Source organism: Trifolium pratense, linkage group LG1, assembly GCF_020283565.1.
Source record: "Trifolium pratense cultivar HEN17-A07 linkage group LG1, ARS_RC_1.1, whole genome shotgun sequence".
NCBI lineage: Eukaryota > Viridiplantae > Streptophyta > Magnoliopsida > Fabales > Fabaceae > Trifolium > Trifolium pratense.
In genome coordinates, this window is record NC_060059.1 from 11391875 (window position 1) to 11407042 (window position 15168).

Genomic DNA, 15168 nt, shown 5'->3' on the forward strand with positions numbered 1-15168 from the left:
GCTTAAAAAAAGGCATGGGTGGGGTGGGTTTTTCCACCTGATTTTTTATTATTTTTTCTTAAAATAAAAATTGGGTAGTCCATTGAAGAGTCCAATCCACTATTTTTTTTTCTTCTTATCTTTATTGTTAAAAAATTGATATTTCCTTCTTCCTTATATAAATATATGTACTCTATATATTTCTAAGGCTGAGGTTTTCTTGCTTTTGAACCAAGTGAATTATTTTGGTGTTTTAATATGTGTTTGTTTTCGGTTTTTTGGTGTTATAGCTAAGTTGTTTTATTTATGTTGTTGAAGAATTTTGACATTGACATTAAGATTTCTTGATGTTCTATTATGTGTTATTAAAAAATATCTTTATGCGGTCTCGAACACCTAAGTTGGCCCGCTCCGCCCCGCTTTTTGGGAGATCTTAAACAGGACAAGTCGGCCCACTTTGCCACCCTTAGTATTAGTGTTGAAGTACAAAAGTAAGTATATTTGTTATCGTCTCCACAGAGACTAGTGCGATATTAGTGTATTCAACAATTAATATAATTTTAATTTGAGTGATTCAAAGGTATTTGTTTGTGATAAGTTGTGAAAATATAACAATGACAAGAGATGAGTAAATTAATAGAGATATGAGATTGCTGAGATTAGACTTAATTAACTCATTTATATATATATTTTCCTAATCAGTTATATAGATTCTAGTTATTAACCAATATTATTATGTATTGCTCATCGTGCATTTCCGTGCCCAGAGAACGACGACATATCTATTATACCTATCAACCTCCGATCTCTCGGGTGATTAATCAATATAATAACATTAAAATCCAATATTTTAAGTGAATGTTAAACCTAAATCTATTCCAAGAGTTTAGCATCTATCAGACCATTATCCTAGTTCTAGATTCAAAAAGTATATTCCTATATCATTTTTCTACTAATATGTATATGCAAATATATTAGCATATGAGATGTTTGATTTATCTTGATGAGTATTTTCAAAATATATAATTTTTATATTTGTTAATAATAATAGATAATTTAAAATATTAATGATTAAAGTTCTCCATTAATAAACATGTGATCAACTAAATCATTTATTTTGGGTGTGAGTATGATTTACACCGGGAAAAAGAAGAAGTTGAAAAGGCATCGATGGATTGCGTTGTGTTGCTGTTTTACTTTTACTTCTTCACATTTTCTTCGTCGGCGTTGAACCTTGACTTTTGGCACCCCCATCACATCACATCATATCAACAACCATTATTCAAACACCATTGACCGCCACTCCACCGGAGACTTACCCAATCACTCACATCTCATTCATTCTTCCAAGTAATTTTTTAATTATTTCATTATTCATTTCAAAATTTAATTATGGAAAATGCTAGGGCACTGGTTAAGCATGTTAAAATAGAAATTTTGTCTCGAACTGCGTGCGTTCAATGTCTCAAAAGTATAAAAAGTTGTCTTTTCAATATAAAGTTTATTTTTTATTTCCTTTTTAGGTATGCTTAACAAGTGCCCCAGGGGCATTGTTTAGCACGACCCTTTAATTATTACTATATCAATGAGTAATTTTCTCTGATATTGCTAACATTTTATATTACCCTTGGTCAATCCTTATCATTAGGATTAACGTAATCATAAGCTGTATTCAATTGTTTGCTTATAAGATTGATCTCAAGTTTACGAGAGAAAAGTTATTATGTGAGACCAACATGACATGTGGCGACAAAATACTCTTAAATTTGGTGTTTTTTATTTTATTTTTTTATCCAGTAGTTTAGTAGCTAGACTCACTTTATAAGAAGGATAAATGAAGAATTCGGGGTTCGAACCCCGACTCTCCGATAATATCGCTAGTAACTACCAATCGAGTTACCCTTGTGGGACCTCCTATATTCTACGGAGTATTTTATTTAGAGTTATTAGAGTAGTATTTATTTGGTCTTAATATCTTTCTTTAAATTATTATTTGTTATGACTCTATATCATCATTTTTTCAACAATTGACTGGGTATACATACGACTAATCACTATGACTATGAGATAATGAGAGTTGAATTTTGTTCCAATTCCAAACTCCACTCACACTTGGTTTGGCTATATACATACTTACATACACACAACCGATTTGTGACAAAAGACTTAGCAATTCTACAATTTTAGAAACTTTAATTCAAACAACCATGATTCCTGTCTTTTGGTCCATACGCCGCCTTGTCTTGTTTCTTGTCTTTACTTCAAATTTCCTAAACAAATCAGCCTCTGCCTTAGGAAATGAGACTGACCATTCTGCATTACTCGAATTCAAAAAATCAGTAACGAGTGACCCTTTTGGAGTATTAAACTCTTGGAATAGTTCTAGCCACTTTTGCAAGTGGCATGGAGTAACTTGCGGTCAAAGCCATCAAAGAGTCACAGAGATAGAGTTGGAAGGATACCAACTACAAGGTTCTATATCACCTCACGTTGGTAATCTTTCCTTTTTGAGAATCCTCTACCTTGATGATAATCGCTTCCATGCCAATATCCCACGAGAATTAGGCCGTTTATTTCGACTGCAGAACATCTCTTTGGAAAATAACACTTTACAAGGTCAATTTCCAATCAGTCTGACAAATTGCTCTCAACTGAGGAAGCTCAGATTATACGGGAATCATTTTATTGGCCAAATACCAATGGAGATTCACTCCCTTGCCAAACTTGAATATTTGAATGTTGGAGAAAACAATCTAACTGGAAGAATTCCACCTTCTATGTGGAATCTTTCTTCCATCACTGTTCTCTCTTTTGCTTTTAACTACTTGGAGGGAAACATACCAGAAGAAATAGGCCTTTTAAAACACTTGACAAGGATGTCAGTGACACAAACCGGATTGTCTGGTACGCTTCCCTTATCACTTTACAATTTGTCATCTCTAACTCACCTCTACACAGCAGTCAATCAATTCAACGGTTCTCTTCCAACCAACATATTCACAACCCTCCCAAATCTTAGGAAATTTCTGTTTGGCTCTAATCACTTAACAGGTAAAATCCCAGCATCCCTCAGTAATGCATCTCGGATGCAATTGTTTGATATTGGTCTAAACAATTTTGTTGGACAAATTCCAAATCTTGGAAAACTACAAGATCTTTCCATTTTTGCCGTAGATGCAAATCATCTTGGCAGCAATTCATCATCCGGTGGTGATGACTGGGAGTTTATAAAATCTTTGGTAAACTGTAGTAAACTTGATATAGTATTTGTTCAGCATAATAACTTTGGAGGTCCGTTGCCCAAATTTATTGGAAATTTGTCCACCCATCTCTCACAACTTGGTATGGCTAGTAATCTGATATCTGGAAAAATCCCAACAGAACTGGGAAATCTTGTAAACTTGATTTACTTGTCCATACAGGACAACCTCTTAACTGATGTTATTCCAGAGAGTTTTTCTAAGTTTCAAAAAATGCAAGAATTGTATTTAAAAATAAACAAACTTTCAGGTGAAATTCCGGCAGCTATTTTAGGAAATCTCAGTCAATTGTCTCTGTTGGATTTATCAGACAATTTGTTGGTTGGAAAGATTCCTTCAACTATTGGAAATTGCAAAATGTTGCAAGGAGTAGACTTCTCAATGAACAACCTTAGTGGAGCTATACCAACAGAACTTCTTGGCCTTTCCTCATTATCAATACTACTCAACCTATCACACAACTCATTAAGTGGTAATTTGCCTCCTGAGGTGGGCTTGCTTCGAAACATTGGAATGCTTGATATCTCAGAAAATCATCTCTCTGGTGGCATTCCTGCAATAATTGGAGATTGCTTAAGCTTGGAATACCTTTTTTTAGAGGCTAATTCTTTAGATGGAAACATACCATCTTCTTTATCTTCACTAAAAGGTCTTCTACAACTTGACCTATCGAGGAACAACTTGTCTGGTTCAATTCCACAAGAATTACAAAATATTTCTGCATTAGAATGGTTCAATGCTTCTTTTAACAAGTTGGAGGGTGAGGTTCCCTTGCATGGCATTTTCCAGAATGCTAGTAGAGTTTCACTGACCGGAAATGACAGGCTTTGTGGCGGAGTAGCAAAACTGAATCTGCGACTTTGCCCGCCAAAAGATGTGAAAAAGAGAAAACACCATACCCACCGCAAGTTGATCATAATCATCTTCTCAATTGCATTTCTTCTTCTACTGTCATTTGTCCTTACTTTCATCATCTATAAGCTAATGAGGAAAAGGCAGAGAAAAGCATCCACTGATTCAACAATTGAGCAACTTCCAAAGGTATCATACCAAGAACTACACCATGCCACTGATGGATTCTCGGTTCAGAACTTGATAGGAACCGGAGGTGTAGGTTTTGTGTACAAAGGAAGACTTAATTCAGAAGAAAGAATTGTTGCAATAAAGGTTCTAAACCTTCAGAAGAAAGGAGCTCATAAAAGTTTCATTGCCGAATGTAATGCTTTTAGAAATATCAGGCATAGAAATCTAGTCAAGATTATCACATGTTGCTCGAGTGTGGATCACAAAGGTAATGACTTTAAAGCAATAGTTTATGAATTCATGACAAATGGAAGCTTAGAGGAATGGTTGCATCAAAATGCAGAACTACAAAGAACACTGCCATTGGAAGAAAGATTAGAAATTGTTTTTGGAATTGCTTCTGCATTACACTATCTTCACCATGACTGTGAGAAGCCTATTGTTCATTGTGATTTAAAACCAAGCAATGTCCTTCTTGATGATGACATGGTTGCTCATGTGAGTGATTTTGGCATAGCTAGACTTGTTTCAACAATTGATGGTAACTCCAATAACCAAACCAGCTCGATGGGGATAAAAGGGACTATAGGTTATACTCCTCCAGGTATATATATTTTTAAACTTCTTTTGTGACTGTTATATAGAAATTATGAGTTTTGAATTAGAAATGATTAGTTTGAAACATGCATATTTCAGAGTATGGAATGGATTCTCAACTTTCAACAGAAGGCGACATGTATAGCTTTGGGATTCTTCTTTTGGAGATGTTAACCGGGAGAAGACCAATTGATGAAATGTTTAAAGATGGGTACAACCTCCATAACTATGTAAAAATTGCATTTCCAAATAACATTTTGGAGATTGTCGATGCCACTCTACTCTCAATGGAAAATGACCATGTTGCAGTAACAACCGAGGTTGCAATTCATTTGCATCCTAATGTTGAAAGGTGTTTATCTTCTTTATTTAAGATTGGATTATCTTGTTCAGTGGAGTCTCCAAGAGAACGAATCAATATCAAGGAAGTCATCACAGAACTCAATATAATTTTGAAAGCTTTGGCTGATCCAAGGGGTTAAAGGTAATTTTCTACTTGTATCACCAAAAGAATATTTAGAGGTACCTTTCTTTTGTGCTACTCATGTATGCCAACTTATACAACTAATTTTATGGTTTTGTACTTTTATTTTTATTTGTTTAGCTTTTGCATGATTCAAGAAATGGGAAACGGACCCCATAACTCCCACCTTTGGGAAACTAGAAAATACTATTTGAGTTACAAACTCATAGATACATGATTACATATTTCATGCCATTTACTATTTAAAAAGAATTTTCACTATCATTTTAGAAGGTGTTAGGCATACAATTAAAAAAGTTAAGCTCATTCAGTGAATAATATAAAAATAAAATATTAAAATGAAATTTCAAAATCATTATTCTATTAGAATTTGTGCAAATATTTTAAACTTGCGCTGAATTCAGAAAAACAACCAAGTGTGAATCCTCACGATCAGTCTACCATTTCTGCTAATAAGATTCTATCATCACGTCTTGTTCCTTTTTCAGCAGTTCTAGTACTTGGATCACAGATTCAGGTGTAGCGTGCCACCCATGTAGCATGTTTGTTACATGTTTTCATTTCTCATAATTTGTTAATCCGGAAGTTTTTGTCCCGTCCTAACCATATAAAATTACATGTTTCTGCTGTTCTTATAGTATCTGGTTAGCTATCGATTTTTTGTCACATGCTGTTACGCACATTTCTGACTTCAGTAAGTGTTTTATTCAGACCCTTCGTCACCAACAATTTCTACATCCAGGATACACAAAAATTGAGGATGATTGACAAGGGTGAGCTGAGCTGGTTGATGGACTTCACCACTTCATCATTTCTATGAATGCTGCACAATATCGCTAGTTAAATCACTTATGTGTAATAGTGTTATCATTTAGTCTGATTTGTTCCCTCTTAGTGTTCTCGATTAATAAAATGTATGGACATAGTGTTGAATAATATAAAACTGCTGATTTGTGGCATGTAAAGGTTGTACTCTTAAATGAGCTGTCTTGTTAGATATATTCGCCTAAGACAGAAATTATCAAGGGTTCAATACACTTTTTACGAGTTATCTCATATAACAGAAATATGAGAAAATCCTCATTGTTAGCTCATACTAACAATAATTTGAGAAAATACAAAATCCTCATTGTTTATCTCCTTATTTCTTTTTTTTTTTTTCTTTTTCCCATTGTACCAAAAAAAAAAAATGTTATCATATCGTGCCTATGTTTAAAAACACATAGGTTTATCACATTTATTAAATGATGTTGCAGCATATGATTAAATCTATATGTAATATAGAAATTAAACTCGTTAGTTAAACTAATGAACAAATACCTATTATTGAATTTGTTAGTCACATGCACTGACTGAATAAAACAGAATATACACCCACAAGTTCCTTCAATTATTGTTTTCTTTCACGGGTCATACTGCTAACATTTTAATACTAAGTGCTTTTGCATACCTTAGTCAAAGACCTAGGTAATATTTTATTTAGAGTTATAGAGTGTTTATTTGGTCTTAATGTCTTGCCATCTTTCTTTAATTTATTATTTGTGATAGTTCTTTGTCATCATTATTTCAACGATTGAATAGGTAATATACCAATATGAGAGTTGAATTTTGTTCCAAATGCAAACTCCACTCACCTGGTTTGGCTATATTCATACTTTATACACATATACATTCATCATACATCCTATTTGTGATAGTGATAACAGACTTAGCAATTCTACAATTTTAGCAACTTCAATTCAACAACCATGTTACCTGTCTTTTGGTCTATATGCCGCCTTGTCTTGTTTCATCTCTTTACTTTAAATTTCCTAAACAAATCGGCCTCTGCCTTAGGAAACGAGACTGACTATTCTGCATTAATCATATTCAAAAAATCAATAACGAGTGATCCTTTGGGAGTATTAAACTCTTGGAATAGTTCTAGCCACTTTTGCAAGTGGCATGGAGTAACTTGCAGTCGAAAACATCAAAGAGTCACAGAGATAAAGTTGGCAGGATATCAGCTGCGAGGTGTTATATCACCTCACGTTGGTAATCTTTCCTTTCTGAGGATCCTCTACCTTGATAATAATCGCTTCCATGACAATATGCCGCGAGAATTAGGCCGTTTATTTCGACTGCAGGCCATCTCTTTGGAAAATAACACTTTACAAGGTCAATTTCCAATCAGTTTGACAAATTGCTCTCAACTGGGGGAGATTGGATTAGATGGGAATCATTTTATTGGCCAAATACCAATGGAGATTCACTCCCTTACCAAGCTTCATTTTTTCAGTGTTGCAAAAAACAATCTAACCGGTCGGATTCCACCATGTATTTGGAATCTTTCTTCCCTCACTTCTCTTTCTTTTGCTTATAACTACTTGGAGGGAAACATACCGGAAGAAATAGGCCTTTTAAAAAACTTAACCGTGATGTCAGTGTCACAAAACAGATTATCTGGTACACTTCCCTTATCACTTTTCAATATGTCATCTCTCACTGACCTCTACACAGCAGGCAATCAATTCCATGGTTCTCTTCCAACCAACATGTTCACAACCCTCCCAAATCTTAGGCAATTTCTGTTTGGCTCGAATCAATATTCAGGTCCAATCCCAACGTCCATCAGTAATGCATCTCGGATGCAATTGTTTGATATTGGTCTAAACAATTTTGTAGGACAAATTCCAAATCTTCGGAAACTACAAGATCTCTTTATTTTTGCCGTAGACGCAAATCATCTTGGCAGCAATTCATCGTCCAGTGGTGATGACTGGGAGTTTATAAAATCTTTGGTAAACTGTAGTAAACTTGATATAGTATTTGTTCAGGATAATAACTTTGGAGGTCCTTTGCCCAAAGTTATTGGCAATTTGTCCACTCATCTCTCACAACTTGCTATGGCTGGCAATCTGATATCTGGAAAAATTCCATCAGAACTGGGAAATCTTGTAAACTTGATTTACCTGTCCATAGAGGACAACCTCTTAATTGATGTTATTCCAGAGAGTTTTTCTAAGTTTCATAAAATGCAAGAATTGTCTTTAAAAATAAACAAACTTTCGGGTGAAATTCCGGCAGCTATTTTAGGAAATCTCAGTCAATTGTCTCTGTTGGATTTATCATACAATTTGTTGGTTGGAAAGATTCCCTCAACTATTGGAAATTGCAAAACGTTGCAAGCAGTAGACTTTTCAATGAACAACCTTAGTGGAGCTATACCAACAGAACTTCTTGGCCTTTCCTCATTATCAATACTACTCAACCTATCACACAACTCATTAAGTGGTAATTTGCCTCCTGAGGTGGGCTTGCTTCGAAACATTGGAGTGCTTGATATCTCAGAAAATCATCTCTCTGGTGGCATTCCTGCAATAATTGGAGATTGCTTAAGCTTGGAATACCTTTTTTTAGAGGGTAATTCTTTAGATGGAAACATACCATCTTCTTTATCTTCACTAAAAGGTCTTCTACAACTTGACCTATCGAGGAACAACTTGTCTGGTTCAATTCCACAAGAATTACAAAATATTTCTGCATTAGAATGGTTCGATGCTTCTTTTAACAAGTTGGAGGGTGAGGTTCCCTTGCTTGGCATTTTCCAGAATGCTAGTAGAGTTTCACTGACCGGAAATGACAGGCTTTGTGGCGGAGTAGCAAAACTGAATCTGCGACTTTGCCCGCCAAAAGATGTGAAAAAGAGAAAACACCATACCCACCGCAAGTTGATCATAATCATCTTCTCAATTGCATTTCTTCTTCTACTGTCATTTGTCCTTACTTTCATCATCTATAAGCTAATGAGGAAAAGGCAGAGAAAAGCATCCACTGATTCAACAATTGAGCAACTTCCAAAGGTATCATACCAAGAACTACACCATGCCACTGATGGATTCTCTGGTCAGAACTTGATAGGAACTGGAGGTGTAGGTTTTGTGTACAAAGGAAGACTTAATTCAGAAGAAAGAGTTGTTGCAATAAAGGTTCTAAACCTTCAGAAGAAAGGAGCTCATAAAAGTTTCATTGCCGAATGTAATGCTTTTAGAAATATCAGGCATAGAAATCTAGTCAAGATTATCACATGTTGCTCGAGTGTGGATCACAAAGGTAATGACTTTAAAGCAATAGTTTATGAATACATGACAAATGGAAGCTTAGAGGAATGGTTGCATCAAAATGTAGAACAACAAAGAACACTGAAATTGGAAAAAAGATTGGAAATTGTTTTTGGAATTGCTTCTGCATTACACTATCTTCACTATGAATGTGAAAAACCTATTGTTCATTGTGATTTAAAACCAAGCAATGTCCTTCTTGATGATGACATGGTTGCTCATGTGAGTGATTTTGGCTTAGCCAGACTAGTTTCAACAATTGATGGTAACTCAAATAACCAAACCAGCTCGATGGGAATAAAAGGGACTATAGGTTATACTCCTCCAGGTATATATACTTTGAAACTTCTGTTGTGACTATTATATAGAAATTATGAATTTTGAATTAGAAATGATTAGTTTGAAACATGCATATTTCAGAGTATGGAATGGATTCTCAATTGTCAACAGAAGGCGACATGTACAGCTTTGGGATTCTTCTTTTGGAGATGTTAACCGGTAGAAGACCAACTGATGAAATGTTTAAAGATGGGCACAACCTCCATAACTACGTAGAAATTGCATTTCCAAATAACATTTTGGAGGTTGTTGATGCAAATCTCCTCTCAATGGAAGTAACAACAGAAGTTGCAAATGATTTGCATCCTAATGTTGAGAGGTGCTTATCTTCGTTATTTAAGATTGGATTATCTTGTTCTGTGGAGGCTCCAAGAGAACGGATCAATATCAAGGAAGTCATCACAGAACTCAATATAATTTCAAAAACTTTGGCTGATCCAAGGGATTAAAGGTAATTTTCTACTTGTATCACCAAATGAATGTTTAGAGGTACCATTGTTTTGTGCTACTCATGCATGCCAACCAACTTATACAACTAATTTTATGGTTTTGTATTTATATTTCTTTTGCCATTATATTGGATAGTAGGGGGGGCTAGCTTTTGCATGATTCTAGAAATGGGAAATGAATCCCATAACTCCACCTTTGGTGAACTAGAAAATACTATTTGAGTTACAAACTCATAGATACATGATTACATATTTCATGCCATTTACTATTTAAAAGAATTTGCACTATCATTTTAGAAGGTGTTAGGCATACAATTAAAAAGGTTAAGCTCATTCTGTGAATAATATAAAAATAAAATATTAAAATGAAATTCCAAAATCATTATTCTATTAGAATTTGTGCAAATCTGTTACACTTGCGCTGAATTTAGAAAACAACCAAGTGTGAATCCTCACGAATCACGATCACTCTACCATTTCTGCTAGTAAGATTCTATTACCACATCTTGTTCATTTGTTAGCAGTTCAGTACTTGAATCACAGATGGTCTAGCCCATGTAGCATGTTTTCATTTGTCTTGTGTCTGGTCCTAACCATATAAAATTACATGTTTCTGCTATTCATATAGTATATATGGTTAGCTGTCGATTTTTTGTTACATGCTGTTGTTCTGCATATTTCTGACTTTAGTTAGTGCCTTGTTTCAGATTATTAAGGGTGAGCTTGTTGATGGTCTTGACCACTTCACCATTTCTATGAATGCTGCACAACACACTAATGTTACATCGCTAGTTACGTGTAATAATGTCGTCATACATACAGTTCTGTTTTGTTTTCTTTTAGTGTTCCCGTTAATAAAATGTATCTGGATTCATCAAACATTCTATAAATCTATACAGCAAACATTTTCTTATAATAAGGACCGGTGGGAGTAATACTTTGTGAATTCAGTGTTGAATAATACAAACTGTTCATTTGTGGCATGTAAATGTCAGACTCGTAAATGTGCTGAATTATATATATTCTTCTTCCGATTGTTCTATAAGTTCATTGGCTAACGAAGAAGGTTATTTTTTGGGATCAATGTTCCTATGTCTAGCTCCAATTTAATCTAGTCCATTGTGATATATATCCACTATCCAGGGTTAAGGGTCTCTTTCACCATTTATGATGTTTTCTCTTCGGGCCCCCGATGTATCTTTTATACCCCAAATATTCCAATTTTGCCCATGATAAAAACTTCAGTTCGCAGAAACCGAAGTTTTTTCTAGTTCAAATTCAGGAAAATTTCGGTTAACAGAAACCGAATTTTTTTTTCAAGGCAAAAAAAATTCGGTTCGTAGAAACCGAAGTTTTTATTAAAGGGCAAAAAAATAAAATCCAGAAGGTGAAAAAGAACCATGGGGCCTTAAAATATCGCAGCTTATGATGGCAGCAAGAGATACTTTATAACAGCAGTATGATGTATGATCAGTAATAGTAATATTTTAACAAGAACTAAGATAAAAAAATCATATATTTGCATGAAACAAGAATATATTTAAGCAATTATTATAGTATAGAGAGAAGAAAAAGGTAAGAAAATGAAGGTTATCCCGGGAAGGATAAGTAGGAGAGACAGTAGCAAAATATTGGAGGGACCAATTATGTGATGATCGAAAATATTTAAATTTATATTTTACTATTTAAACTAATTTTGTGCTGCCAACTTATGTGATGAAATAGAAATCAGGAACAATTATTTAACCTATTATATTGTTTAAAAAAAAAAATACTCCCTCCAGTCTTATATATAAACAACACATTAGAAAAAATACACATACCAAGGAAACTTATTTTTTTATTAAAAATTCTAAAATGTTATGTGATATTTCAAAACTAACCTTGAAATATGTTGCATTTTATACAATTTAATAAGGGTATACAAGAGATTATTTATTTAATAAAGAATAAATTTAAAGAGTGTTTCTTATAAAAATGACAAATTTTTTTTTCAAGCGTTCCTTATATATAGGACCGGAGGGAGTACCTATTATTGAATTTCTTAGTCACATACTCCCGGAATAAAACAGAATATACACAGTAAGTTCCTTCAAACCGTTCAATTAGTTATTCGGTTTGCTTTGATTCACGTCAAACTACAACTTTATTTATCTCTAAAAATTAATATTCGGAAAATGACCAGAATAAAGTTTTCTTGTCCACTCTACCAAAAAAAAAAAAAATCTTGTCCACTAGATCAGCTTCCAAAACTAAAATATCCTAATTTTCTAATTTCATTCTATTTATTTATTTATTTATTTATTTATGGTCTCATGATATTGATATATAGAGAGTCTCTTCATGACACACACGATAGATATGGTCTAACGGTCCATTTGCAAATCAAATCTTCAAGATATGCCCTTACATTACCCTTATTCAAATTAAACTGAGTTGTGTTCCTAACTTTATACATATATGCTTCATTTATTGACCACTTTATTTTTTTTAGTAAACGGATCATTATCTGCGCGCAACTGCAATAATTAATCTCTCAAATTTTATTAGATTTAAGTGAATGACGAATTCTCTCTAAGTATTTTAACGATGTTGTTTGTTCAAGTCAGAGATCAAACTCATAATTAAGTTAAAATTAAAAAAAAAAAACTCATATTTCTGTGCTTTTATTTCACGCTGACAGCTATTTCCCATATTGTTGGAAAAGCATTTAGAAGATGCAAACAAGAACAATCAGAGTTGAATTGATTAATTTTCCATTGGATTGCACTTCAATTCCTTGACCATTTTTCTTACTTTCTTTCTTTTTCATAAGAAAAGGTTCAGAATTTTTAAGGTTTAAATACTTGGTATGTCTAATATGTATGGCCCTCTAAAAATTGGTCTTAAAATATATCTTACTATTTTTTTAAAAGAATTTGATAATAATAAAAAAATAAAAAAAATAGATATAATATTTTATTAAAATTTATTAAAAATAGTAAAATTCACGTTTTAACGTCCTACTAAATATTCTTTACCCTATAAACCTCTAAACTATTTGAGAATTTTTATATAGGTGGAACTAAATATTTTGTAATGACCTCTGAATTTGTTTAAGTTATAATTAGGACCTAAACTAGTTTATGAATACCCCTCCTGGTTAAAGTCTCTACCTTGGCTCAAGTTCAGACTATAAGTTAGATCTTGGTGGTTATATATTGTTAATAATTTGTTATTAACAACCTTGGTTCTTAATCTTAAAATCTCATATTAAAGATACTCTAAGAACCCTCCCTAGTCCCTACCCAAAATCGCTTTATTTAATTTATTTATTTTTTATTTACAATGTTGTCAATGAAATTGAACCTATGACCTCATCTATACTACCTAAATCTTTTATTAAAATTTATGGCAATGCTAAATAGTGTCCCCGGAGCACTCTTTAAGCCCTTAAATAATAAGTTTTTTATAGATTTTTTATGGAAATGCGTAAAGTCAACGCATTGAAAATTAGAGTGTTTAATTTTTTGAATAAAAAATTTCTTTTAATGGAATGCTTAAAAAGTGCCCGGGGGCACTCGTTAGCGAGACCCTAAAAATAAAGATTATGAAGTAAAAAGTGTAGAATATAATATCTTTCTTTTCAAGTATAAAGTTGAAGAATCGCAGCAATGCCTTAGAGAAAAAGAGAAGTTCCCTTTCAACTTTGCAAACTCATGGACAATGCAAAAAGATCAAAAAGTTAATGACTGCTTGGAACATGTTTACATATTGATGTTAAGATTCTATTCTCCTTCTCCAGACCCTCTTGATTTTTTTCCTTCCAAATATTGTGTGATTGACTGATTATTCATAATTGAATAGTACTGTATATTGTAAAGCTTATGTACTCAAAACATTATTATATGAACATTTTAAAAATAAATTAGAATTCTTATATTTAGGAGTTAGCCTAAATGACTAAATCTATTTTTATATCAGTCCGACCTCACACGTTGTTGATCGTCAGCCTAGACCATCTTCAACTACTAAGAACAAAGTCGTACGTAGATCATCGGACCCAGGTCACCAAGATCTAGGTGGGCTTGTGCAAGACCCTAGGAACTATAGGTAGAACCACTAGTTGTTGGACACTTGGACCCATGTTGCGAACCTCTAAGTCTAAGACCCGGTCCTTCTACTACCAAGACGAGGGATGTCTGTGTTTAGGGTTTAGAATGCCTGACTTTTGACTCATTGAAATTTGAATGTCATTATCAACAATCTATCACATGGCCTTTGGAAATATAGTACACTATGTACATTGAGCTCGTTGAGTGGACGACCCGTTTTAATGTCGGGTCGCTCGATCATCGAGCCTTAGTTGTACTCTATGTTGTTTTCTTATTCTTTTCATGTGATCCATTAGATTTACATGATATAGTTATAGTATAGAGAATTATTAATTTTACAATATCTAAAACTAATTAATCAAATTTTAAAAGGATTTCTGAATTTGAAAATTCTCAATCAGATTAAAATTGTAAGGTAGCACAAGTAAACTGATCGGATAATTAATATTGTAGAAGATTTTTAATTTTAAAATATTAATAATTTTGGGAACAATTTTTATAATGCCCCGCAACTCGATAAACTAACTGATATATATATATATATATATATATATATATATATATATATATATATATATATATATATATATATATATATATATATATATATATATATATATATATATATATATATATAACCAAACTTCTATTTTAAATTTACTCATTTTTATTATATTAACCCCTTGTTAGTAGGAGAAAGGAGTCCCAATAATCTAAAATTTGACCGCGAAATAAAATTTGACTAAAAATTATTCCCACTAGAATTAATATTAAATTTACTATGTTTAACATGAACAAAGTAATGCTGATAATACTAGGCTTTTGGAGTTACACAAATGGAAG

The 15168-nt window shown here is 33.1% G+C and overlaps 2 protein-coding genes across 4 annotated transcripts; both read left to right on the top strand.

The window, feature by feature from the left end:
• The first annotated feature begins 1551 nt into the window (after positions 1 to 1551).
• Positions 1552 to 6577, top strand: LOC123920102 (probable LRR receptor-like serine/threonine-protein kinase At3g47570). 2 transcript variants are annotated; one of them, XM_045972270.1, is made up of 3 exons: positions 1552 to 4866; positions 4959 to 5343; positions 6055 to 6577. In XM_045972270.1, the coding sequence occupies exons 1-2, from the start codon at positions 2187 to 2189 to the stop codon at positions 5339 to 5341; spliced, it is 3063 nt and encodes a 1020-aa protein (XP_045828226.1). In that variant the 5' UTR covers positions 1552 to 2186; the 3' UTR covers positions 5342 to 5343; positions 6055 to 6577. The 2 variants fall into 2 exon arrangements, with proteins under 2 accessions (XP_045828226.1, XP_045828275.1); XM_045972319.1 differs by having other exon boundaries at positions 4959 to 5381; positions 6055 to 6350.
• Positions 6578 to 6731: 154 nt separating this feature from the next.
• LOC123920193 (probable LRR receptor-like serine/threonine-protein kinase At3g47570) lies at positions 6732 to 11315 on the top strand. 2 transcript variants are annotated; one of them, XM_045972507.1, is made up of 3 exons: positions 6732 to 9771; positions 9864 to 10233; positions 10939 to 11315. In XM_045972507.1, exons 1-2 carry the CDS (start codon positions 7092 to 7094, stop codon positions 10229 to 10231), a joined length of 3048 nt encoding a protein of 1015 aa, XP_045828463.1. In that variant the 5' UTR covers positions 6732 to 7091; the 3' UTR covers positions 10232 to 10233; positions 10939 to 11315. The 2 variants fall into 2 exon arrangements, with proteins under 2 accessions (XP_045828463.1, XP_045828382.1); XM_045972426.1 differs by lacking the exon at positions 10939 to 11315 and having other exon boundaries at positions 6893 to 9771; positions 9864 to 10258.
• Positions 11316 to 15168: the final 3853 nt, after the last annotated feature.